The sequence below is a fragment of the Hyperoodon ampullatus genome (assembly GCF_949752795.1).
Source record: "Hyperoodon ampullatus genome assembly, chromosome: 15".
Classification (NCBI taxonomy): domain Eukaryota; kingdom Metazoa; phylum Chordata; class Mammalia; order Artiodactyla; family Ziphiidae; genus Hyperoodon; species Hyperoodon ampullatus.
The window spans coordinates 58,337,064-58,361,464 of NC_136928.1; the positions used below are offsets into that span (position 1 = coordinate 58,337,064).

At 40.1% G+C, this 24,401-nt stretch overlaps 1 protein-coding gene and 1 pseudogene across 5 annotated transcripts in view; one reads left to right on the forward strand and one right to left on the reverse strand.

Annotated features, from left to right (window-relative positions):
- ATL2 (atlastin GTPase 2) overlaps nt 1-8,770 on the forward strand; it is a gene marked incomplete at both ends in the record, with an annotated part of 57,068 nt that extends 48,298 nt beyond the window's left edge. Inside the window, 7 exons of one of the 4 annotated variants that reach the window (XM_079720853.1) lie at nt 1,497-1,635; nt 2,419-2,546; nt 4,137-4,193; nt 5,112-5,183; nt 5,866-6,297; nt 8,049-8,063; nt 8,651-8,770. In XM_079720853.1, the coding sequence (XP_079576979.1) occupies nt 1,497-1,635; nt 2,419-2,546; nt 4,137-4,193; nt 5,112-5,183; nt 5,866-6,297; nt 8,049-8,063; nt 8,651-8,770 (963 nt within the window). Of the gene's footprint in view, nt 1-1,496; nt 1,636-2,418; nt 2,547-4,136; nt 4,194-5,111; nt 5,184-5,865; nt 6,298-8,048; nt 8,064-8,161; nt 8,270-8,650 lie in introns of those variants that run through there. The other 3 variants (XM_079720855.1, XM_079720852.1, XM_079720854.1) reach the window with 3 other exon arrangements.
- A 5,906-nt stretch (nt 8,771-14,676) lies between these two features.
- LOC307064231 (DNA polymerase subunit gamma-1-like) lies at nt 14,677-24,277 on the reverse strand (annotated as a pseudogene). The gene is made up of 2 exons: nt 24,197-24,277; nt 14,677-16,488 (listed from the first exon to the last, which is right to left on the reverse strand). The product of its transcript is annotated as a DNA polymerase subunit gamma-1-like (transcript).
- Nucleotides 24,278-24,401: the final 124 nt, after the last annotated feature.

Sequence of the window (24,401 nt, forward strand, 5' to 3'; positions counted from 1 at the left end):
TAGGACCCAAATATCCAAACTCCTGGCCTGGCCTATGCAAAATGCCACACCAAGTCATTCCTGGAAAATAACATGGAAGTACTTTGGGAAACCCTCAGGTCAGATACTACCTACCTACTGACGTCCACAAAAGATACATAAAAATACCTTTATTCATAAGTAGGAGGTTTAGCTCTTTGGGGTAATAAAATTTTGTTTGTTTCCTATGGAAAAATGCATTTAATTTCGCAGCCACATTCAAAGACTTAGGGTATAATGTAATTTTTCTTAATCCTAAAACGAGATCAAAACCAACTCCTCATTTCTTGGATTATTTGAAAGGCATTTCTAGACTTGTCAGAGATAATTTCATTCATCAGCGTTTTCCCTGGTTTGTTCAGAAGAAATTAACCCACAGCACATCAGGCATACTAACTAAATTCAGAATTATGTACTTCAAAGATAAGGAGGTTTTAAAATATATTATTGAAGCGATACAGAAAAGTACTCAGATCATAAGTGTGCAGCTTGAGGAGTTGTACAAATTGAACATAGCCATGTAACCACCCAGAAGCAACTGCCTGTATCCACTAACTCCTGGCCCCCCACCCCAAACCCTTCATTACTCTTTTGACCTCCAACAGGCTTTGTTTTTGGACTTTTTATGAAAGGAATCATATGCAGTATGTATTCTTTTGTGTCCAGCTTCTTTTGCCCAGTATTACATTTCTGAGATGAATCCATATTGTTGCATGTAGTTTAGTTCACTTATTCTCATTGCTATGCAGTATTCCATTGTATGAACAGGCAACAGGTTTTCCATTCTACTCTTGATGGAGATTTAGGTAGTTTCCAGATTTTGTTGATTACGAATGGTGCATGTTTTTTAGAATGGTTTTTGAGAAGAGTTTGGAAGAATATGTGAGTTATATTGCGATAAGTAGTTAATAAAAATCTAACATTAGGATTTCCTTCCAGAAATACATAGCAGTCTCTCTTCTGCAAAACACTGATAAACTAGCATAAATCATAAATAATCATTTGGAGTGAGTGCCGAAATCCTAATAAATTTTTAAGTCTCTTTGGACTGCATTGGAGCTTTTCGCCTTATCTGTTGTTTTGCTCAGGGGCTGACCTTTTTATTTGTAGGCAAATTAGCACTTCGTTTTTCTCTTTGCCATTATAAGTACTTTAAAGGCAAATTCTTAATTTATTTACTGGTTTATAAATCACAACCACACCTGTTGTTCTGGTGTTAGATATTATGATTAATTATTATTTGTATTTATTCATATCCTTGGCAGCTAACATGGGGAAAAATCTTTTTTGGTTTAAGAAAGAGTGGGGTCTTATCAAATGGTTAGAAATAGGTCTTTAGTAAAATTTTATTGTCAAGAAACACACATCTAGACTAGCATCTGAGTTAGTGTGCATGCATGTGAGTACGTATGTGTGTTTTCTTAAAAAAATGTGTTTTTTTCTTGTTTGCACCTTCACCTTGCCCCTTCTGTCCCCAGGTAAAACAAAATCAACATGAAGAGCTACAGAATGTAAGGAAGCACATTCACAATTGTTTCTCAAATCTTGGTTGCTTCCTTTTGCCACATCCTGGTCTTAAAGTTGCAACTAATCCTAGTTTTGATGGGAGATTGAAAGGTGGGAATTCCCATTCTTGCTAAAATCAGAACTTAAGTTTTAGAGGCTGAAAGTTAAAAAAAATACATGGTTCCTTAAATTTTCTCTTTTATACTGGAGGACATTTTGATGCATTATTAATGGTGTGATTATAATGTATTGGTTTGTTGCAAACACCTGGCATATTGATTAACATTTTATAAGGTGGTCTGTTGCTCAGCACTGATGTCCTAAAAATACTGAAGGCTAAGAACATTTCAGTATTTCATCTGATTGCAGTCTGCTAAAAAGCATTACCAATATATTATATTGATGTAATTAGATTTAAGTCTGTTTGGGGGTGATGGTGTAATTTTTTGCGTATGTTTTAGGATTATTTTGAGCATGATGGCAAAAGGCTTGAGGATTGACTAAACTTTTAACAGTATGGCTGGAGAAACAAAATTTAGTATTAAAATTTAATACAATTTCATGAATTGCTTGCCATTTGGAAAGAATAGTTTAGTTAAAATACTTGATGTGGAATTTGTTCTGGTAGGCCACAGTTTTATTTATTATCTGGGCTGAAAGAATTATTGGGAGATGAGGGAAGTGGGGTAGTAGAGTGGAGGGGTGGTTATATTTTTTCCTAGGAGATGTGACAGTGTGACGTGTTTGGATGAGTTTTTTGAAATGAATCTATGCTTAAGTAGCATATTTTTATTTTATGAAATAGAATTTTATTAACTCTTACCAATGGGGACTTTACTTTATTTTATTATTTTTTTTTTTTACTAACATGTTGACTAATTTCGTGTCCACTAGATATTGATGAAGAGTTTAAACGAGAGCTTCGAAATCTGGTTCCATTGCTGCTTGCCCCAGAAAATTTGGTAGAAAAAGAGATAAGTGGATCTAAAGTCACTTGTAGAGATCTTGTAGAATACTTTAAGGTAGGAAAATTCTTACATTAAATGGCTTTGTCTAAGTTAGAAATATAGCTGACTTAAAACTCATCTGTATGTACAAGAAATTTCTTTATTTTAAAGCAAAAAAGTAAAATTTATATTTTTTTTGCCTTGAATTGGATGTATCAGTATTTAAGAATATTTAAGATTGTAGCAGACAACATGTATCTTCTAGACAGTGATTTTATTCTTTGTAGAGTTATCCTACTTTTTCTCCAACTCTGATATGGAAAGAAGAACCATTCACCATGGTATTATAATACCTCTCTATCATTTGAGGATGATAATAGGTATTGGGAGCATAATTCTGTGTCCTGAGTTCTCACAAAAGCCTTCTCTCGGAGTCTGGGACTTGATAAGAGCAGCTGAAAGTATCCAGACTGGGTTTGAGCTCAAGTAAATTATGCATAGATTTTTTTTTTCCCCCTCTGCTGTTCTCTAGTCGTTTTGTTTGTTTGTTTGTTTGTTTGTTTGCGGTACGCGGGCCTCTCACCGTTGTGGCCTCTCCCGCTGCGGAGCACAGGCTCTGGATGCGCAGGCCCAGCGGCCATGGCTCACGGGCCCAGCCGCTCCACGGCACGTGGGATCTTCCCGGACCGGGGCACGAACCCGTGTCCCCTGCATCGGCAGGTGGACTCTCAACCACTGCACCACCAGGGAAGCCCTGTTCTCTAGTCTTTATAGCTTGCTTGCCAGAGCAAGACTATTGTAGAGGTTTGTATTTATTCATTGTAGCTGTAAATAGACGGAAGGGAAATACAGTTAACTAAGAGTGTATTTTTGTATTATTTAATGGACAGTTGATCACTTTCATACTATCTTTGTTCAGTTATGAATTTAGAGTCAGTAGAAAGTTGAGGTGAAAGATTCCTATATGGAACTTACTTAAAAACTTTCATCTTGGGCTTCCCTGGTGGCGCAGTGGTTGAGAGTCTGCCTGCCGAAGCAGGGGACACAGGTTCGTGCCCTGGTCCGGGAAGATCCCAAATGCCGTGGAGCGGCTGGGCCCATGAGCCATGGCTGCTGAGCCTGTGCGTCCGGAGCCTGTGCTCCGCAACGGAAGAGGCCACAACAGTGAGAGGCCCGCGTACTGCAAAAAAACAAAAAAAAACCCCAACCCCCCAAATTTTTCATCTTTCTTTCTTACTCTTAAACCACAAATTCAGTAATTTTTGTTCCCTTGAACTGAAGTATACTTTAAGCTGGTCAAAGTAAAATACTGAGTTAAAATATTTTCTTACATATTTATTTGAAATGTTGGCATTAGGGGAGAATTATGGATTTCTTTTCATAAAGTAGATGGCATTTTATATATAACTTTTAAATATGAGACATAACTTTTATGCCAAGTTGGAGTTATATTTAGAGACATTTCTCTAGGATATTATTTAGCAACATACACAATAATGTTGAGAATAGGGTTAACTCTGTTGGAATGAGAGTGTATGATTTTTAAAGCCTAGACTTTCCTTATAATAGTGTGAATCATTTTTCTATTTAATGATTTTTCTTTCTTTGGGGATGTGGAGCCAAATTGCATAACCTATGAATATAATGAGTCTTCTGTATTTTTAGGCTTACATTAAAATTTATCAAGGAGAGGAACTTCCACATCCAAAGTCCATGCTTCAGGTAGTGTGTGTGTTGTACATACATTTATTTACGAAGGAGAAAAAAAAATCTTTGCTTTAGAGATAAATGTTGGAAATGGGGTAGTGTTTCTTTCCATGCAAATACATTTTAGATACTTAAGGCATGGGTCCTGAAGTTTTAATGAGTTTTTGTAACTACAGGTCGCACACCTTGCACACCAGAAATGAGGGTCCTCGGTGCCTTCTCTTCAGTTGCTCAAAAAGTGTAGGAGAATTTCTGCTTCAGAAGATAGCTTCATATGTGCCTTGCCAAACCAAGAGCCTTGCTTCTGCTTTCTGAGTCATTGACAATGAACGTTGTTTGAAATAAGGCTTATTTTCTCTTGATATTAATGATTCACGTCTGGTTCTAGTATTTTGTTTTTCTTTTTTTTAAAAAGGTGTTCTTTAGGGACAATGTTACTTTAACCTAATTCATTTTTTAAAAAATTTGCTGCTTTGGGCAGTTTCTCAGTTTTATAGTGGATTAAACTGTTTTTTCATAAAACCCATACAATAAGCAGTTTTGTGGATTTTAAAATGTATGTTGTGTGTAATACTGATTATGAGAGAGAGGACCATATGAGTAATTCTTGATTCTTTGCACCTGGGGACTTGACACATTTTAGGGTTGTATGTGTTTAATTCTCTATAATTTCCTGGGCATATGTGGTATTTTCTACAAACCCACTTTAACAAACCTAAGCAAAACAAAATTAAGCAGGTAGTACTATTAGAAGCAATTATTATATCCTTTATACTGGTGTTTCCTTCAATTAGAAAGGAAAACTGGAAGTTGATAATATTTTCTCTGATTCATTTTCAGACTTGGTCATTGTACATAATTTATTGTCTTAATCAGAGTTTATAGTTATCAGGTATTTCACATAAAATTGGCACATTTTATTTTATTTCTTAGGCAACAGCTGAAGCTAATAATCTTGCTGCAGTAGCAGGAGCAAGAGAGATCTATTGCAAAAGTATGGAGCAGGTTTGTAACTAAAATTTAAATTTTACACTAGAGTAAGATAGAAGATTTTTATATTTAAAATAATTGAACCAATTTGTGCTCCTTATACATTGTCATGTTACATCATTCCCAAATTTCCCTTTATCATCTCTGCTGGAAATAAACTAAAAATATAATTTCCATGGTTAGAGTGCAGGATATGGGTAGTAAGTTATTACATAGACCACACTGAAATATTTTCTGACACATGATTCAGAGTGCTGTTATTAGTAGCTTCTGATGCAAGCAACATCAGCTTAAGGGCAATAGCAATTTCTTTGCTAAGCTTGCTAACTCAAACATTAAAGTACCTTTTTTATGTTATCTTTTACCCACTTTCTTGCCAGCAATCTTTTGTACTCTTTTGGTGTATTGCTGGGCCAGGTGAAGTCAGGTACAGATTGCAGTATAATTCTTTTTGTCTTTATTGGTATATAATTAATACCAATATAATTAATTTTGGAAAGTTTATTTTGCTTGAGTCAGTTAAACATATAAGAAATAAGTAGGTTATGATAATGGGTGAAGTATTATGAACAGATTTAAAACTAAACCATGTAGGTGGTTTGACTTTTTGAGATTAAAAATTATGATCAGGGAATTGCTTTCAAGTGTGAATTATTTCCAGCATGTAATCTGTCCTAATGTAACCCTGCCTGTACAGGTATGTGGTGGGGACAAGCCTTACATTGCACCTTCAGATCTGGAGCGAAGACACCTGGATTTCAAGGAAGTGGCGATTAAACAGTTTCGTTCAGTAAAAAAAATGGGTGGAGATGAATTCTGCCGTCGTTATCAGGACCAGCTTGAGGCTGAAATAGAAGAAACCTATGCAAATTTTATAAAGCACAATGATGGCAAAAATATCTTCTATGCTGCTCGTACCCCTGCCACACTATTTGCAGTCATGTTTGCTATGTATATAATCTCAGGACTGACTGGCTTCGTTGGCCTAAACTCTATAGCCGTCTTGTGTAACCTTGTCATGGGGTTAGCACTGACGTCTCTTTGTACTTGGGCATATGTTAAATACTCTGGGGAGTTCAGAGAAATTGGAACAGTGATTGATCAGATTGCTGAAACACTATGGGAACAGGTTGGTATCTCTTTTGGTTTTTCAGTGACTAATCTTATCCCTGTGACTCCCTACCCCTCCTTCCAGTCCCCCATTCCCCACCCCAAGTATTTGCACACCTACTTTTCCTTTATATGGAGAATGGTAAAAGGATATTTTCCTTTTTGTTTAGATGCATAATTTGAATATAAAGTATGAACTGTTTTTTTTCCCCTTTAAAGTTGTAATTATAGTGTGCTTTGGTTGGCTTACATCTGTAATATCCTTTGGATAGATTCTTAGTCATAGGCCTGATTATACCAGACAAGTGGGCAGGACCAGAGTCTTTAAGGATTTTTTTTTTTTTTAAGAAAAGAAAATATAATTAGTGCAAGAGTTATGAAGGTAAGGAAAGAAGTTTGGAAGTGTAATTCTTTTGCTTTAGAAAAGCAAAAGAAGTTTCTTACTAATATTGGCAAGAACCAAGGCATGCTTATATTCCAGGAAAAATATTGGGTCTTCATTGCCTTCCATGAAGTTAGTAGTGATTTACTAATGTACTACAAGGAACAATCTTATAGGGAATTCTTACATCAAAGAAACTTTGTTTGACCTCTATACTACGGAAATATTAATGAACAAAGCAAAGCACCACAAACAGAGAACCAGCTTTTCTTAATCATAATCCATTATCTCAACCAGAATTCAAATCATGATTTTTTACCTCAAACCAGAATTCACAGTTGTGCCTGACAAGTATCTACTAAGGAAAGCCTTGTTGTATATCAGCCAACTGTTGTCTGGAATTGCCTGTGTTCAGAAAATTTCATTTAAGGATGTTGTCATTAAAATGATCATCATGAAATACTTGAGCATCATGTCAAGGACCAGAATGAAAACTACAGTTATTACTGATGGACAGTTAGAAAAGGTGTTTTCAGATACCATTTCTGGGCTGATGAAGTATTGGGCTTATTTGAAGATCTAAGATATGCAGGTCCATGTTGGTTTTGGCTTTAAATTCAAAGACTGAAGAAGTTGATTGGATGTTGACTTTTCTATTAATAATGTCATTATTATTTTATACAGTGACCCACTATATTAATTTGGATTTTATATTTCTTCTTTATAGAAATGCTCTATTCAGATCTGATTTGGAAGCTTGTGTCTGGATGTTTGTAAAATTTAAATTTTTATATCTTAAAAATAATCTCATTCTTTATATTCCTTTGATATCTTCTGACAGAAGATGGATTAAAAGCTATCACAACCTCAAAAAAAAAAAGCTATCACAATGTCACTTAAAATATTACCTACTTTAAAAATGTTGGGGCTTCCCTGGTGGCGCAGTGGTTGAGAGTCCACCTGCTGGTGCAGGGGACACGGGTTTGTGCCCTGGTCCGGGAAGATCCCACATGCCGTGGAGTGGCTAGGCCCATGAGCCATGGCCACTGAGCTGCATGTCCAGAGCCTGCGCTCTGCAGCGGGAGAGGCCACAACAGTGAGAGGCCCGCGTACCGCAAAAAAAAAAAAATGTTGGACCATTACTAATTTTCTGCAACATGAATTTCGATAGTTGTACATTGTCTTCTTTTGAAAACCACTCATCTCCCGTACAGCATTGATTCTAGGATTTTAGAGGTGCCATTATTACAAGACATGTAAATGGAAGAATCTAAAGTGTGTAAAATTATTTTCAGTATAGTTGAGGTAAGATGATCACTAGTCAGAAGATCTGTGCTGTGTCAACACTTGTCTAAATTTTTTTGCATTTCTCTTTTCTTTTGCTTCAGAGGAGTCCCAGGAAGGTGAGAAACCTACAAAGTCTCAATTTCTTATAGTCTTAAGTTCTTTAACTTCAAGGCACTCTGAGTCATTCTCCTAACGAATCACTCCCATGTTTTAGGTGTTTTCCAAACTGTTTGAAGTTACTAGACGTCGAATGGTTCATCGTGCTCTTTCATCAGCACAGCGACAGAGACTGTCATCCAACAATAACAAGAAGAAAAATTAGACAGTATTTTAAACTTTTTTCTCTATCCGAAGTGTTCACACTTACACATGTAGGACAATAAGCAGGACCGTCTGGGCCGGTCTGCATAAATGCTGTATACATACCAGATTTGATGCTGCATATAGGGTATGGAATTGCACATCCATCTCATAGGAATTGTAAATGGTTTGAATAGGAGGAAAGTAATTTTTGTTGCATTATAAAATGTCTAACTGCATTATTTGTAGCATCATAACTTTTTTTGGGAGAAGCACCTTTTTATTTCCCACATTCCTGGTTATTTTCTTCATTGCTTTGAATTGAATTTTTATATCTATTTTTATATGTAACTCTTTTTTTACCTCATGTTTTTATTTGTTTTGCACATTTCTCATACCACAGGTATTGAAGCCCCTGGGTGATAATTTGATGGAGGAAAACATAAGGCAGTCTGTAACAAACTCTATCAAAGCAGGCCTGACTGACCAGGTGTCTCATCATGCCAGATTAAAGACAGACTGACAGTTCATCTCCTCATGGACTCCTCTTTCTTTTTTTCATGCTTGCTGTACAATGAGAACTCAAAGATAAACCAAAGTTTACAATCAACTGTAGAAGTAGTTTAGTATAACTGGCTTCACAGATGGCTGCCACAGAGTGTGAAATTGTTTGTTGGTTTTAAGCATTCTGTTCATGGCTCCTAAGACATGAAGACTGGCTGAGGAGCATTAGTTTTCATGCGCACTTGTACCATGTTTAATTCTTTTTTTTCCCTTTTTACTTAATCTAATGTTAGTGAAATTTGTCTTATGTAAAGGATATTTCAGGGAAATATTTTAAGAAATCTATTTAGAGTCTCTTTAACACAGTGTCCCATTGAAATTTTAATTTTTAGAGAAGTTATGAATCACTGTATCAAGAATCAGATTGGAATGACAATGAAGCCTTTATTGAGCCACGACATTAAAAGTATATATTGCTTTACTGCCTTCAATACCAGTATTACATAAATGCATGTATCAGAAACTTCACAGAAATTACATGAAAAATCTTATAGCTAAGAAAGTGATTCTGAGGTGTACATTTGTCTTGCCTTTTTAAATTTATAAACCTGCCCTAAAAGGAGATGCATATCTGGGAAACTGAACTGTCTTTATGCAGTTTAGCCTTCATGTACATAAAATATGCCGTTAATTTATTGGGGGAGAAATTCCATCCAAAAATGTTGCCTACAGCTATGAGTTAAGAGTGTCTATACAGTGTGTAGCTTTTATTTTCTAAAATCACAGGTAGGGCATGTATATGAATTATAAATATATAAATACGATTTTGTATTAAAAGTTTTGTAGTTTATGACAAAATCTGGTTCTGTGGTAGGCTAATGAGTACAGTCCCTGTGAAGGAATGTTTGTGGCTCATGTCAGTGTGTGAATGCATAGACAGTTTGAAGTGTTTGATATATTTGTGATATTTATCTTGAGCACTGCAATCTCACCACCCTCCCCCCACCCCCTCCCCCCAAGGGAATTCAATGGGAATGTTTATCGTGACTTTGTCCTCTGTTGCATTTTAAAGTTCCTTCCTGTAATTTATTTTCAGTACATAATTAAAAATTTGTATATATAAAATGGAACTTGTGATTTTTTTTTTAAGGAATTCTTCAAATATGTATTCCATTACATAAACCTATTTGTTTATACTGAAAAGAGCATGAGTGGGAAACACCCAAGTGAGAGCTGTAAGGTATCGTACCTCATACCTCGAATCTAAGCTTGTAAAAAGTTATTTTTCTGTGTCTGTCTCTGTTAGGGAAAACTTGTGATTAGCCTAGGGGATTTATTAATTTTGTTTCTCTCTTTTTTGTGGTGTATGTAAGGCTAACATTCTGTAATACTTTTGTAACCTTTTCTATGAACACCTATTAAAGCGTCTAGTTTGGTTTTTAAGTGAAGAGAACTCAGATGTTGAGTTGCATGGCCGAAAGCTCTAAATTTACTTTGGTTGATATATCTGCCTCCTGCTTCAAATCCTGTTTTTATATGGATTGTATTTGTTTCCATCTGTATTAAACTGCTACCAACTCATCTGTTCTTAAACAGAATCCACCTGAAATGTGTCTCTTTTTATTTCTTTTACCACCCTATTTTATGAATGCTGTAGACTGTTTTTATGAATGGAAAAAATAAAAAGTTTGTTGTATAATAGCAATTCTTCTGAAATTAAAGACAGGTTGGTTATTTATTTATTTATTTATTTATTTTTAAGCAAAAGTGTTGTGAAATCTAAACCATTGGATTTCTTAGTATTTCTTGTTGGAAAGAGTGTTTTCCCCAAAGATACAATTCTATAAAGGATTCTAAGAAAGTACTTTGGTTTCAGCTGGAAGACTCTGGACATTGCTAAGCAAGAAGCAATAAAAGGGAATAAAGACAAACTCAAAACTGTTTGCTGAAATAAGTTTTGTGTTAGTATATTTTCTGTGGTATAATTTTTTAGTAATTTATAAGGTAGGTTTTTAAAAAAGAAACTTAATAACAAACAGTCTATCTTCCTAATTAAGACATAAATAATTTACTTTTGTGGAAGGGACAATCATTTGTGACCCTACTATTGTGTATGCCTTGTATGTCTCTCATGAAGATAGTTAGTCATCCTTGCTTCACTGAACATATTCTACTTGTGAAGCTGAAGAGCAGTATTTAATTTCTGAGGGTTTATATTTTCAGAACTTTGAGCAGGGCTTCCTTTAGTTATTTTACTTCCAGAATTGGGCTAGCTAGGGACTTGACCCTTGCTGTAGGTGTGAGTGCTGCTGGTGTTAGTTACATTGTTTCATTATTGTGGGATTAAAAAATTTTTTTTGGTCTTAACTTGGTTAAGAACCTATTAAAATATACCATGAAATTTCAGAAAACACTGACGTTGCTGTTAGTGGTCCACTGAGGTCAAACGGCCTTACGGAAAGCTTTCTGATGAGCTGCTTCTCTGCTAGTGCGGGTTGCTTGGGTCTGTTGCACACACTTCTAGGTTTCAGCAGCTTCATTCCTGGCTTGAATTTTCCCATACTTTGACCATAATTGATCTGTGCACCTCAGTGTTTTTCCGTTTGTGTCCTAGTTGTGGGGTGATGGTGAGAATCAGCTTGGAGAGCTGGCAGCTGTTTCAGGCAGCCATCTTACTTGGCCAGAGTTTACTAATCAAATGACTGTCTTACTTGGATTCAGTCTGGAGCCTCTGTCAGAGAGAATCCTTCCACTTGGCTTTTGGGCAAACAAAGCTACATTAGAGCTTTCCCAAGCAGGACAGAGAAATGCCACCTTCTCTACCTAAGTCTTCTATCAGATCCTAGGAATTTTTCTCTCCAGATTTGCAGTTTGCTGGAATTTAGGCTGAAGAATTGATCTACCCTTGACATACTTGAGTGCGATACAGCTCCTATTATGTTCTCTTTAGGTTTGTGACTTTTTCGATTCTTCAGTGCCAAAGCTAGCAGTTGACCAGGTCAAAAGTGCCTAAAGGGTGTAAAAAAGCTTAGGAGAAGACGGGACTATAGCCTTTGCATAGCTCAATCAAGCACTTAAATATACATTAGCACTTTTAGCACATTAGTACAACAGTCGTGTGGTAGGAAACCACTTTATCAAAAAAGGTGTCTCGGGTATCTCAGGCTTGCAAACCAGGATTCTGCAACTCCACACCTCCAAGGGTTTGAGTCAGTGGAAGGTTTCAGACACAGATGAGTAACATTCCTAACTCAAAGCTCTGTCTTAGCTGCATTCTGAAAAGTACTAAATGTGGAGAAAAAAGATTCTGTTAATACTGAAACAAGGTGAAAATTACCCATAATACTATATTAAAAAAACAAGTCACATGAGGCAAGAAGTGAAAATCTTCTGGTCCTTTTGATACACCCCAGAGGTAACCATATATTTGGTGTGTGTGCTGTGGAAATCTTTCCCTGTGCTTATTGACACGTCGCTATATTGCATAAAACATACTCAATTTTTATTTTACACAAAAATAGAATTACCCTGTACATGATATATTTTTTTTTCATATAACTGACATTCTAGGCCATTAAGTAATTCTTTAATGCTCACATGGTTGCTTTGACCCTTCTGAGGGTAAGTGGGGTTTTGAGGAGAGAGCACTAGACCTTGGATCTCTGCTAACAGTTTCCTTACTTTTTATGACAATTCCTGCCCTCTCACAGGATTGGTGAGAGAATCAAATATGAAAAGAAGCAGGTAGCGTATTAAATTTGTACTCAGTTTTGCTTGTCTTAAGTCTCCATCTGCTGGTAACTACTTCCTGAAGCTTGTCCATAATGATTCTTTTTTTTTTTTTTTTTTGGTGGGGCATAGGAGTAATTTGGGCTGTTATTTAAATAAGTTAATTTTAAGCTTTCTGACAAATACGTTTATATGGCAAACAACATGGTCATTGTGGAGGAAGATGGGTCTATAGCTACTGACAGAGCAAGCAAGAAAGGTCGTCTAAAATGGCATAGTTTAGATTTCCCAAACACAAAGTGTGAAGACTCCCTAAACACTTATGTAACCTAGAACTGGATGAATACTTGAATTTCAACTCCAGGAAAAGGAGATGGACCTTGGAGTTAAAAACAGAGCTTTGTTCCCAGCACCACCACTTCCAAGCTTTGTGAACTTGGGCAAACACTTAGGTAACAGCTGAGCCTCACCTTCTTCATCTATAAAATGGAGATAATACCTACCTCTCAGGGTTGTGAGGAGAATGAGTTGAGAACATATATCAAAATCCTGGTAGACATTCTTCTGAATCCCTTTTATGGGGATGATGTTTGTGAAACGTGCATCTATCCTTCCAAACCATACCTACGCTTAATGTTACACCCTCTGCTTCCTGAAGAGAAAAAACATGATGAATCTTGGAGGGTGGTGGTCATTGTTATTTTGTCTATGGAGAAAAGCAGTATCAGTAAGTTCTTTTTTCCTCAACTGGATTAAGCTCCTTGGAAAGAAGAAACCATACTTCATGCATCTTTTAATCTTTCATATTATCTAGTATTTTTGTATATGGTAAATGCTCAGTATTTTTTTTTATTTTAATGAAAGCTTCTTTCTTTCTTTTTGGCTGTGTTGGGTCTTCGTTTCTGTGCGAGGGCTTTCTCTAGTTGCGGCGAGCCGGGGCCACTCCTCATCGCGGTGCGTGGGCCCCTCACTGTCGCGGCCTCTCCCGTTGCGGAGCACAAGCTCCAGACGCGCAGGATCAGTAGTTGTGGCTCACGGGCCCAGTTGCTCCGTGGCATGTGGGATCTTACCAGACCAGGGCTCGAGCCCGTGTCCACTGCGTTGGCAGGCAGATTCCCAACCACTGCGCCACCAGGGAAGCCCTCAGAGTATTTTAACATGGGCTGGACTGTTCAACTTCATCGCCTTCACCCACCTTCTGTATTTAAACATATACCGTCCGCTATACATGAGCGAGGTGGTTACGTGGCAGCTATGGGCCCGAAAGTATCAGTGTTTTGCATTATTTCCCCTTGGCCTCAAAATGCGAAGGAACATGATCATTAAGTAAAAAGTATCTGGTATAATAACTTTGGGGGAGAGTGAGGTTAGGTTACCCTTAAGGATTTGGATTCTCTTTAGAACTTTAGTATACTGATTTGATCTAATGCAGCTTCTTAAGTATCTGCTCTTAAGTCCTTAACAGAATTGGGTTTACAGACCTGTGCAGTAAGGAGATAAGGGTTTTTATATACATCGAGTATCTCTAGGAATGCTAGCACTGCTTAGAACAGAGGAGAGAGCAGTTAGTTCTTCCAGGGAGGATTGAAGGTTTTACAGGAGGCAAAACCCCCAAACGAACACATTTAGCATCTAAACGAAATACCGCCAGTGCTGGTGTACTAATAACCTTGGGGTGGGTATTTTAACCTCCGTTTTGATAGAGGAGTCATCTGAGACTCACAGGTTGACCACTTTTTTTTTTGGTGAGAAGATAAAGGATCTTTGTTTTTGTTTCCACTGCCTCCGAGCAGGCTTACCCCATTTAGAGCGTTACTCCTCTCCCCTTCTAGGGCACTGCATCAGAGCATGAGGGACAGAGGAAAGAACCAGCCAAGAAGAAAAGGAAAAAGAAGTGAAATGCCTGAGTTAATGGGAACTTTGGGGCTTCTGCTTTCTTTTTACCCAACAAGCAACAATGCCCCCTTGTCCTACAGCCTGCACCAACGTTGGCATCTTGGTTCTGAACTCAATTGCACCGTCAATTAGAGGCAATCATTCTTGGCAGGTCCTGCTACTGAAAAACGGCTGGCCTTAGGCAAGCCCTTTTGCAAAAAGCACGGCTGAAAGCCTGAGTTTAGGAGCCTGCATCGCCCCGATGAAACTCCACGGGAGCAAATACAGAGCCTCCAGGCAGAGCTACCATCCAGGCTGGCTTCATTTTTCCAGAGAGCCTTTGGTGAGTTCAATTATCTGGTAAATATCCAGTGCTTCACCCTCGGGAATCCCGTATCTGCTTTCCATCCCAGTTGGGTTGAAAGGGGTTTTACAACCCATGGTCACTTCCTTCCTGAGGCACTGGTCAATATCGGCTGTACTGAAAAAGGCGACTGACTGGGGGCAAGTCGTTCAGACCCAGCTTGTAGGCAAACATGCACCTGGTCGAGAGGCTGGCGACCTGCAGGGCGAGGGCAGCACGGTAGCAGTCCTCCTGCACCAGGTAGCGAACCTCATCATGGATGCTGATGCAGAAGCGCCCATCGATGGCAAACACGTCCAACAGCCACTTCATCATGGCCACAAGCATGAGGTGTAAGTAGTCCGCAGTGGAGCTTTGCACCGCTCAGTTCACACAGCTGCTCATAAACTCCCCCTGGACAGCAGAGGGCTCCAGGGCTCGGCTGATGCAGCGGCCCAGCACCGGGGTACGTGGTGTGTCAGACATCGCAGTGCTCTCCAGCTTTTTGAACATTGCTGACTCTCTGTCCCCCATCCAGGCTTATTCAGCAACCTCCTCCCACTTCTTCCATTGTGATTGCCTAGAAGCTTCTCTCTGGATCTTGCGTAGGTCCTGCAGGGAACCCAAGCCATCCTCCATCCTGTCCACAGGGAGGTCCAGCTCCCTCACCAGCCACTCGCCCTCATCTCACAGCCGATACCTGCGGAGGCCCTTGGTGACCGCATACATCCGTCGGGCCTTCTCAGCTGCCTCCTGCCGCGTGAGCCAGTGGTTGAACTGCATTAGGAGGCGCTCGGCGAAGGGCTGCCCCGCCCCATAGATGCAGCCATAGTTGAAGACCTTGGTGTGCTCACGACTGATGCCCACTGGGGCAGCTCTCTTGCTGTGTAGATTGGTGCCCCTGCTCTTCCTGCCCTGCAGTGTCATCCACCCAAAGGCCGTGCAGCCATGCATGCCAGCAAAGTGGGCGTCTCCAAGCACAGCTGCAATCCACAGCTCCTGTAAGCCCACGTCAGCACCCACGAGGACATAGCTGGGTGGGGCCTGCACCATGGCCTTCAACTCACTGCCTGCTCGGTCAGGTCGGGCGTTGCTGGCAATGAGCCACGTGGGCTCTACAGCCCATGTGATGGGCTGTAGATGGTGATGGTGCCAGCGGTCACCCCCTGGGGCAGGATGGCCCCATAGCGGCCTTCCTCATCATAGTTTGGGTGCCTGGTCACAGCACTGGGCAGAGCTGACCTGGGCAGCCACACCACCATCTGGGACCTGATACGTTTATGGGCAGTCCTCCAAAAAGAAATCATTTTGTTGATTTCCAAGGCACGGGGCCCACTGGCACCTCCTGGGCCAGCCTGCAGGGTGCCGTCCTCCATCTTGGGCAGGAAGTCTTTGGCAAAGGGGCTGCCAGCATTGCAGCTGTTACCATCCTTGTGAGGCAGCTTGAACCAGCAGCCGGGGATATCCACATCATTGTAGGGTCCGTTGCCATGGTGATAAGCTGTCTGTCTGGCTTTTGGGCCCCCAGCAGCAGTCAGAGCTAGGGGCTGACCTGGAACTGCCACTCGCAAGTTCTCCATCCTGGCCTCGGCCTCCACTTCTAAGCAGCCCATTTCTCCCACCGTCTGCCACATGGCGCTGCTGTCAGTGAGCAGGAACTCCTCAGCCAGGTCTGCCTCCTGTGGCTCCAGCTGCTGCTTCCCCTGTTCAAGACAGTGCTTCCTGTACAGGGACTCGGTGGCTATGTAGGAGCAGGCCCCCCCAGGGTCGGCCACTTTTACCAAAGCGTTCTGGGATTGGAAGCCACGTCTACTGGCTTTAGAGTCCAAATAGCCAGGAACTGTCCATGCTATTGCACTGCTGTGAAAAATGAAGTACTGTACAGGCAGGGGAAGGGAGAGGGAAAGAGGTCAACAGCAAGGAGGACTGCAGCAGTGAGCCAGCTGGGCTCCAGGATGGGAGGGGGTTGTAGGGCAGAGATGGATGGAGTGGTGGGAGAGGAAGTTGTGAGACACCAGTCAGATTGTGAAGTGCCTTACGGACCCCGTAGACAGACTTGGCATGTAGATGTTAAGCATACACGGTGATTCTTAGAAAAATGGAAGAGATCAGTTCAGCAGGTTTTAATTGTCTAGATAATTTCTCAAAGTGTGTTTTTATGTATTTTTAAATCAATCACCCGGAGTGCTTGTTTTAAATGCACAGTATTGCCCCGCCCCACACTGTACAATGAACTCAAATCTGTATGTCTAATAGGCCTCTCAGATCATTCTGATGTGCACTGGAGCCGAAGGATTTGAGAAGTGTTTCCTAATGGGTAGTAGGGTGATCAATTTCTGCTGATTTTATACTGACTAGGAAAGTTTTCTGCAGACAGCTGAAATTATGTTCTTATGTTGTTTACCTGAGAGGGAGGTGGAGCCTGTGTCGGAAAGGACAGCTATTAACAGTAGATTAAAAGTATATTCTTCCAGGGCTTCCATGGTGGCACAGTGGTTAAGAATCTGCCTGCCAATGCAGGGGACACGGGTTCGAGCCTTGGTCCGGGAAGATCCCACATGCTGCAGAGCAACTAAGCCCATGTGCCACAACTATGGAGCCTGTGCTCTAGAGCCCAGGAGCCACAACTACTGAAGCCCACGCACTGAGAGCCCGTGCTCCACAACAAAAGAAGCCACCGCAATGAGAAGCCCATGCACGGCAATGAAGAGTAGCCTCCGCTCACCACAACTAGAGAAAGCCCACGCGCAGCAACAAAGACCCAACACAGCCAAAAATAAAATAAATTTTTTAAAAAAGTATATTCTTCCATATTAAAGTGAATATTGTCTCTCCCAAATTACAGACCCATTTTTAACCTTAGACATTCTTTTAAAACTGCCGCTCTGGGCTTCCCTGGTGACGCAGTGGTTGAGAATCTGCCTGCTAATGCAGGGGACACAGGTTTGAGCCCTGGTCTGGGAAGATCCCACATGCCGCGGAGCAACTAGGCCCGTGAGCCACAATTACTGAGCCTGCGCGTCTGGAGCCTGTGCTCCACAACAAGAGGCCGCGATAGTGAGAGGCCCGCGCACCGCAATGAAGAGTGGCCCCCACTTGCCGCAACTAGAGAAAGCCCTCGCACAGAAACAAAGACCCAACACAGCCATAAATAAATAAATAAAATTTAAAACTAAAAAAACCCTGCCGCTCTGCTTCCCAAGCTTAGGACTGATTCTGTCTTAAATACTTTCCTCGAGGAACAAAGTAGTTTTAGGCACAGCTGATCATCGCAGTTGTATTATTTCATTTCATTAGGGAAATGTTTAAGAGTAAGAGATTTTCATAGTGTTCCTTGCTTCATCCACATTTGAATGCAAAGAAAAGAACTCCAGGGCTAAATCGTAAATGTCTTTATGAATCAGCAGAGATTACACCTCCTATCAAGGTATAATCTTCAAAAGATCAAACTTGACTGTCATACATATATAATGAGTATTAGTCAAATTTATTCACCTCCTTAATGAGGAAACTGATAAGATGGCAAAGCTGGTTTGAAGCAGAATCGGAGGAACAGGAATTATGCAGTCTACCAGGAAGGGTGTTTTGAAATGAGTGTGCTGAGTGATCTGAGCCCTCCAAAATGAATAGCAAAGTCAAGTATGTAGCTCAGCGAGTCTCAAACTTTTGTTCTCAGTATCCCTTAATACTCTTAAAAACTGAGGATCCCAATGATCTATCAATATTAACCTTATTAGAAACTAAAACAAATGTTTAAGTATTAGTTATAGTGGACCCTTGAACAAGGTGAGGGTTAGGGTTACCCACCCTTCCCACAGTCAAAAATCCAGGAATAGCTTTACAGTCCACCCTTTGTCTTGGGTTCTACATCTCTAGGTTCAACCAACCATGGATCATGTAGCACAGCAGTTGGTATCTAAGGAAAAATATCCGTTTATAAGTTGACCTGCGCAGTTCAAACCCGTGTGTTCAAGGGTCAACTGTATTTTAAAAATAAAAATAACAAGCCCACTATATGTTAACATTTTTTAATGAAAATAACTTCAGATATATTTTGAGAAAAAAGGCATTGTTTTACACTTTTGCAAATAGAACCCTTAATTGGCTTATCAGAAGACAGCTGAAGCCTTATATCAATTTCTGCTTTCATATGTTGCAATATGTTGTTTTGGTTGAAGTATATGAGGAAAAGTTGGCCTCACACAGTTATGTAGTTGGAAAGGGAGGACCTTGCAAAATCCCTAAAGTGTCTTGGGAACCCTCAGGGGTCCTTAGATTACATTTTGAGAACCACTGCCCTAGATTAAGAAATACCCTGGCAGGAATGTTAAACAACGTACCAGTATGACCTTGAAAGGACATGCTGTAACTGTCTTTTGGTTATTTCCAAGTTTTCATGATTTTTCTTAATACGTCAAGGCCTATGTCATGCTCCTGTCACCAGAAACAGACTGGGTCAGACAGACCAAATTCCACGTGTGAACAGTGGGAATTGGGACTATATTGTAAACTCATTTTTTTAAACAATCCCCCCAAATAAAAACATCTTTTTTTCCTTTCATTATAAAATGCAAGAAATTTAGAAAATATAAAAACCAATTATCTTGAATACTTTGAACTTGTTGGAGATAAACACTGACACCTTCTTCCTTTTTTTTTTTAACTTTTTATTTTATATTGGAGTATCGCTGCTGAACAACGTTGTGATAGTTTCAGGTGCACAGCAAAGGGACTCAGCCATACATACACATGTATCCATTCACCCCCAAACTCCCCTCCCATTCAGGCTGCCACATAACATTGAGAAGAGTTCCCTGTGCTATACAGTAGGTCCTTGTTGGTTATCCATTTTCTAAAAGTTCCCCAGGTGATTCTATTGTGCACTTAGGACTGAGAACCACTACCTAGTCTAACCCCATTTTCTTTTTCTCTTTTTTTTAACATCTTTATTGGCGTATAATTGCTTTACAATGTTGTGTTAGTTTCTGCTGTATAACAAAGTGAATCAGCTATACATATACATACATCCCCATATCCCCTCCCGCTTGTGTCTCCCTCCCACCCTCCCTATCCCACCCCTCTAGGTGGTCACAAAGCACCAAGCTTATCTCCCTGTGCTATGCAGCTGCTACTCTCTCACTTCGTCCCAGCTTACCCTCCCCCCTCCCCGTGTCCTCAAGTCCATTCTCTACGTCTGCGTCTTTATTCCTGTCCTGCCCCTAGGTTCTTCAGAACTTTTTTTTTTTTTTTAGATTCCATATATATGTGTTAGCATACAGTATTTGTTTTTCTCTTTCTGACTTACTTCACTCGTATGACAGACTCTAGGTCCATCCACCTCACTAAAAATAACTCAATTTTGTTTCTTTTTATGGCTGAGTAATATTCCATTGTATATATGTGCCACATCTTCTTTATCCATTCCTCTGTTCATGGGCATTTAGGTTGCTTCCATGTCCTGGCTATTGTAAATAGTGCTTCAATGAACATTGGAGTGCATGTGTCTTTTTGAATTAAGCCCGGGAGTGGGATTGCTGGGTCACATGGTAGTTCTATTTTTAGTTTTTAAAGGGACCTCCATACTGTTCTCCATAGAGTTTTTTTTAGATATAAGACATTTTGTATTATTTCTGATCTTTACAACAGTGCTTGAAAGTTTTCAAGGATGACAAAGCTGAGGCTGAGAGAGGCAAAGCAAACTGCCTTGGGCACATAGCTACTAACTTTTTCTATTCTAATCAGACGCCTTAGTTCTAACAATAGGATCCTCTCTAGCTAGTCTACTTGGGAAGGGATTCACAAAGGCGATTAGAAATTTGTGGAATTTCTGGAGAAGCTAGGTTGAGCTTCTAGGAACAACTCTCAGAACCACACCTCAGATTTGACCATGTAACGGAGCCCAGCCAAAACACTTGGACTCTGCTGTGGACGGTGGAGACAGTCCCGTCACCACTTGACTTCAGAACTGGCTGCCTTTGCTGGCCTGGACCTTCTCTGTTTTCTCAGAAAATTCACTTTCAAAACAAAGTCTTACACATGTAAGATTGGTAGACTCTAACACACCTGTTGTGTTAATTTCAAAATTTCAGTGTATTTTAAAAAAGTTATTCCAGATGAGGGAGGTAGGATTTATACTTGGAGAATTATCCAAGCGAGAAGAAGCTGTTTGAAAGATTCGGGGTAGGGACAGATGTCCACCCCAGTCACCCTCTGGAGGCCCAACATCAATGTACACCCTCCTTCCATCCTTAAATCTCTAGCCTGCAGAACACAATGCAACAATCCATTATACAAAATATGCTACTCTCTCCTCAAAAGGGGAAGCCCCAAATTTCAGTTGATTGCATTCAGCTCCATATTCAGAATTCTGATGTTCATTCTTCTAATTTAAACACACTCTTTTCTTAATGCCCTGTTAGCCATGGATAAATTGTAAAATAAATCCACAGAGGCTATATACACTATATATCTGGGGAAGGGAGAGCGGAAAAATTTAACATATATTCTTATATAACGTAACTCACCTGCAAGGGGAAATATAAGGCTATAGTTGATATTTACCCACTCCATGTTACCTTTGCCCTCAGCCACAACTTGGTCTGCCTTTACCTGGTGGAGTGACCCCCTAACCTTTATTCCTGAGCATCTGAGTTCTTGGTGGCCCTCTACTTCTCTAAGGTTGCTCTACTCCTGCTAACTTGCAGCATTCCATGGGGAGGTACAAGGAGGACCCCTCAGTTTGTGAACATTGCTCCGGCCTAAGGAAGCACTGCTATTTTCCCTAACACCCAAGATCAACGACCTCAGCTGAAATGGTCAGCACTCCCCACTGCACCCCATCTTATTTGCTGATTTAGTGGCGTGGTGCAAGGAACCTGAAATGGCCAAGTGCCAGTCTCAACTGGTAGAAAGATTCCCCTGGTGGAAACATTTCTCTTTTGACATTTTCTATATCACATCCATTGGCACTTAATTATCTTCCCTTTAGAACTGTTCTGCATACACTGATTTTTGAGTCATCGGAGAAGCCTAACCTTCAGGGTAGGTATGGAGGTATATCAAATGTCTAAATCTTAGCCCTAACGTGACTTTTTTCATATTCAATAAATCCACCCCCAACTAAGGAAGACGCCTATTATTTTTGTCCTTGCCTTCACTAGTGTTTGAGAGATATACGGATAATGACTAGAGGGCTGGTAGCAGGAGGGGTCTCTGGAGAAAGGGATGAAAGAGATAACACAGTGAATTTTATGATATCTCAACCAGTCCTCCATCTTGGAAATAATCATATGGTCTTTTAACCTTGTGGCTTTTAGATCCTAAGCTCTCAAAGATTTATTTCTTGGCAGTAAGCAACATTTAGAAAATCTATCTTTATTGTTAAGTCTGAATATTCCAATTTATTATTTTGCTTAGCCCCGTGGAATTATTAGAGGACGCCAGTCATGCCTGATTGCCACCAGTTTATTTCAAACACTTATGAACAGAGAATTGCAAAATATTTTCCCCCCCTTGGGCCTATATGTGCTTGGTATTATGCTTATGCAAACGGAGTATGTGAACACAGCTTCCTTTCCTGTATGTGCATGCATTTGGCACATATTAATGTCATGCCTGCTACATTCCAGCTACACTTCGTTCTGGAGACACAGTGGTGAAGCCCAGGCACGGTCTTTTTGCCATAACGTTTCTATTCTAGTAAGGGGTGCTAGTACACACCACGTCCGGCTCTGTCTCCTGCAGCTAAATTAGGATGTCCTGTCATTTACTCAGAATACAGCAGGGGGCAGATAAAGTCCATCTTTCAAAATCATTTGCGGCAGCCCAGCGTTTTAGATGGCAGCAGATTAGAATTGTCACTTCAGTTTTTGAAGGAAACTAGAATCTGGTTTTGCATTTTGCTCATTGCTTATCTGACTTTCGGTATCTCTGGTATCAAATCTGGGAAAAAGCCAAACTGCAGGTACATTTTCTCTTTCAGAGTAAATATTTTTGGGAAATAACTGTGAGGGACGCTTGCTAAGTAAAGGAATTCTACTCTGGATGCTTTCAAAAATAAAGACTATTCAATGGATTTAACATTAATTCAATTTAATATTTTCTATAAATCTGAATTTTCATTTAAGTATTTGCTTAAATTGAACTGTAGCTGTGTTTTGATTTTTGCTGAGAGGATGGGTAAAAAGACCATCCTCATTAGCTAATCTTATTCCTATTTCAGAATTAGTAGCCACTCCTACATCCTTTTGGAGTGAATAAGAGGAAATTTTAGAAATGTAGAGAAAGCAAATGCACACGCGCGTGTGTGTGTGTGTGTATGTTTGACATACTGTTATGGCCACAAGAATGGCATCAGAGGGGCAGAAGAAAGGAAAGGACCAAGGATGTGGGGTGTTGCATTTTGGGCAAAGACGTCGAGAGAATATCCTAATTTTGGATTTTTAATGGTATGTTAGGTTTGCTGGGTCCTTTAAAGCAATAAGTATTCAACTAAGCTGTGAAGCTGGACATTGGAATTTCCTATGAAAAGGGAAATCTGAGCTAAAGAGAGGAGAGTTACCTGAGCAGATACCTTTTATCAACCAGCACCTTACTGGATCTTTTATTAATCTATGGTTTCCCTGGGCCTCCTGTTCTATTACTCTCTATGGGACAAACACAGGAAAACGACACCAACTCCCTCTGGCAAAGGCTCCTTAGAGAGTCAGTGGGTGAGTAGAGGTGGGAGGGGAGAGGGCTAAATCAATTTCTAGTGAATCTGAGAGCCAATCAAATCTTATTATTCTGTTGAATTATTTCTCTTCTCCTGTACGTAGTAAGTTCTGTGGGACAGGGTCATGTTTATCTTGTTCACCACTGACTTTCCTGTGACCATGACATTTTTCATACACCAGTGCTTTAGGAGCAAAAATAACAGCCCTCCCACTGACCTCATTAAGAAAAGACTAAAGAGATTAAGAAACGTGGATAATCCCAGCCATGAGTTATTTGGAAATTGTGTGTGTGTGTGTGTGTATGTGTGTGTGTGAGATTTCCAATTATCTGTCCCTGTTCACCTATGAATATGATGAAATGCAGAGGTACTGAGTAAGAATAGCTAAGGAGTTCTGAAATGCCTTCTAAGTTGACCTAATATTGTAGATTCCTTGAAGTAGAAGGGCCTTACCCTGCCCCACCCATCCAGTTCAGGAATTCTGCAATGTCCCTAAAAGGAAGTCACCATTTTCTGCTGGAACACTCACCAAATCTTGAAGTAGTGATTCCATTACGAGAAAGCTCTTCTTCCTTTTTCTTTCTTTTCTTTTTTCTTTCTTTCTTTCCTTGTTTTTTTTTTTTTTTTTTTTTTTTTGGCAAGGGGTGTTTAAAAAATATAGAAAAAGATAGAAAAGAATGTAATGACTTTCACATGCCCACTGTCTAAGAATAAACAAGTACTAATGTTTTGTCCTTTTGGTCTCAGTTGTCCACCATTGGGAAATAGCTCTCCATGGGTCTCACCTTTTTGTGCATTTGCGAGTGAACTACTGGGCCATCTTTTCCAGGATGTTTGGATGGTGAACGACTGTGGAAGGTAGACATGGTGGTTCCCTTCAGAATAGAGGGCAGGTTACTTATGACCCTGGAAGACAGAGTGTGTCTCGCAGTGGAGCAAATGGCAGGTATGCTTAGTGCCCATTATGAAATTATCAGGTTCCTTAAACCC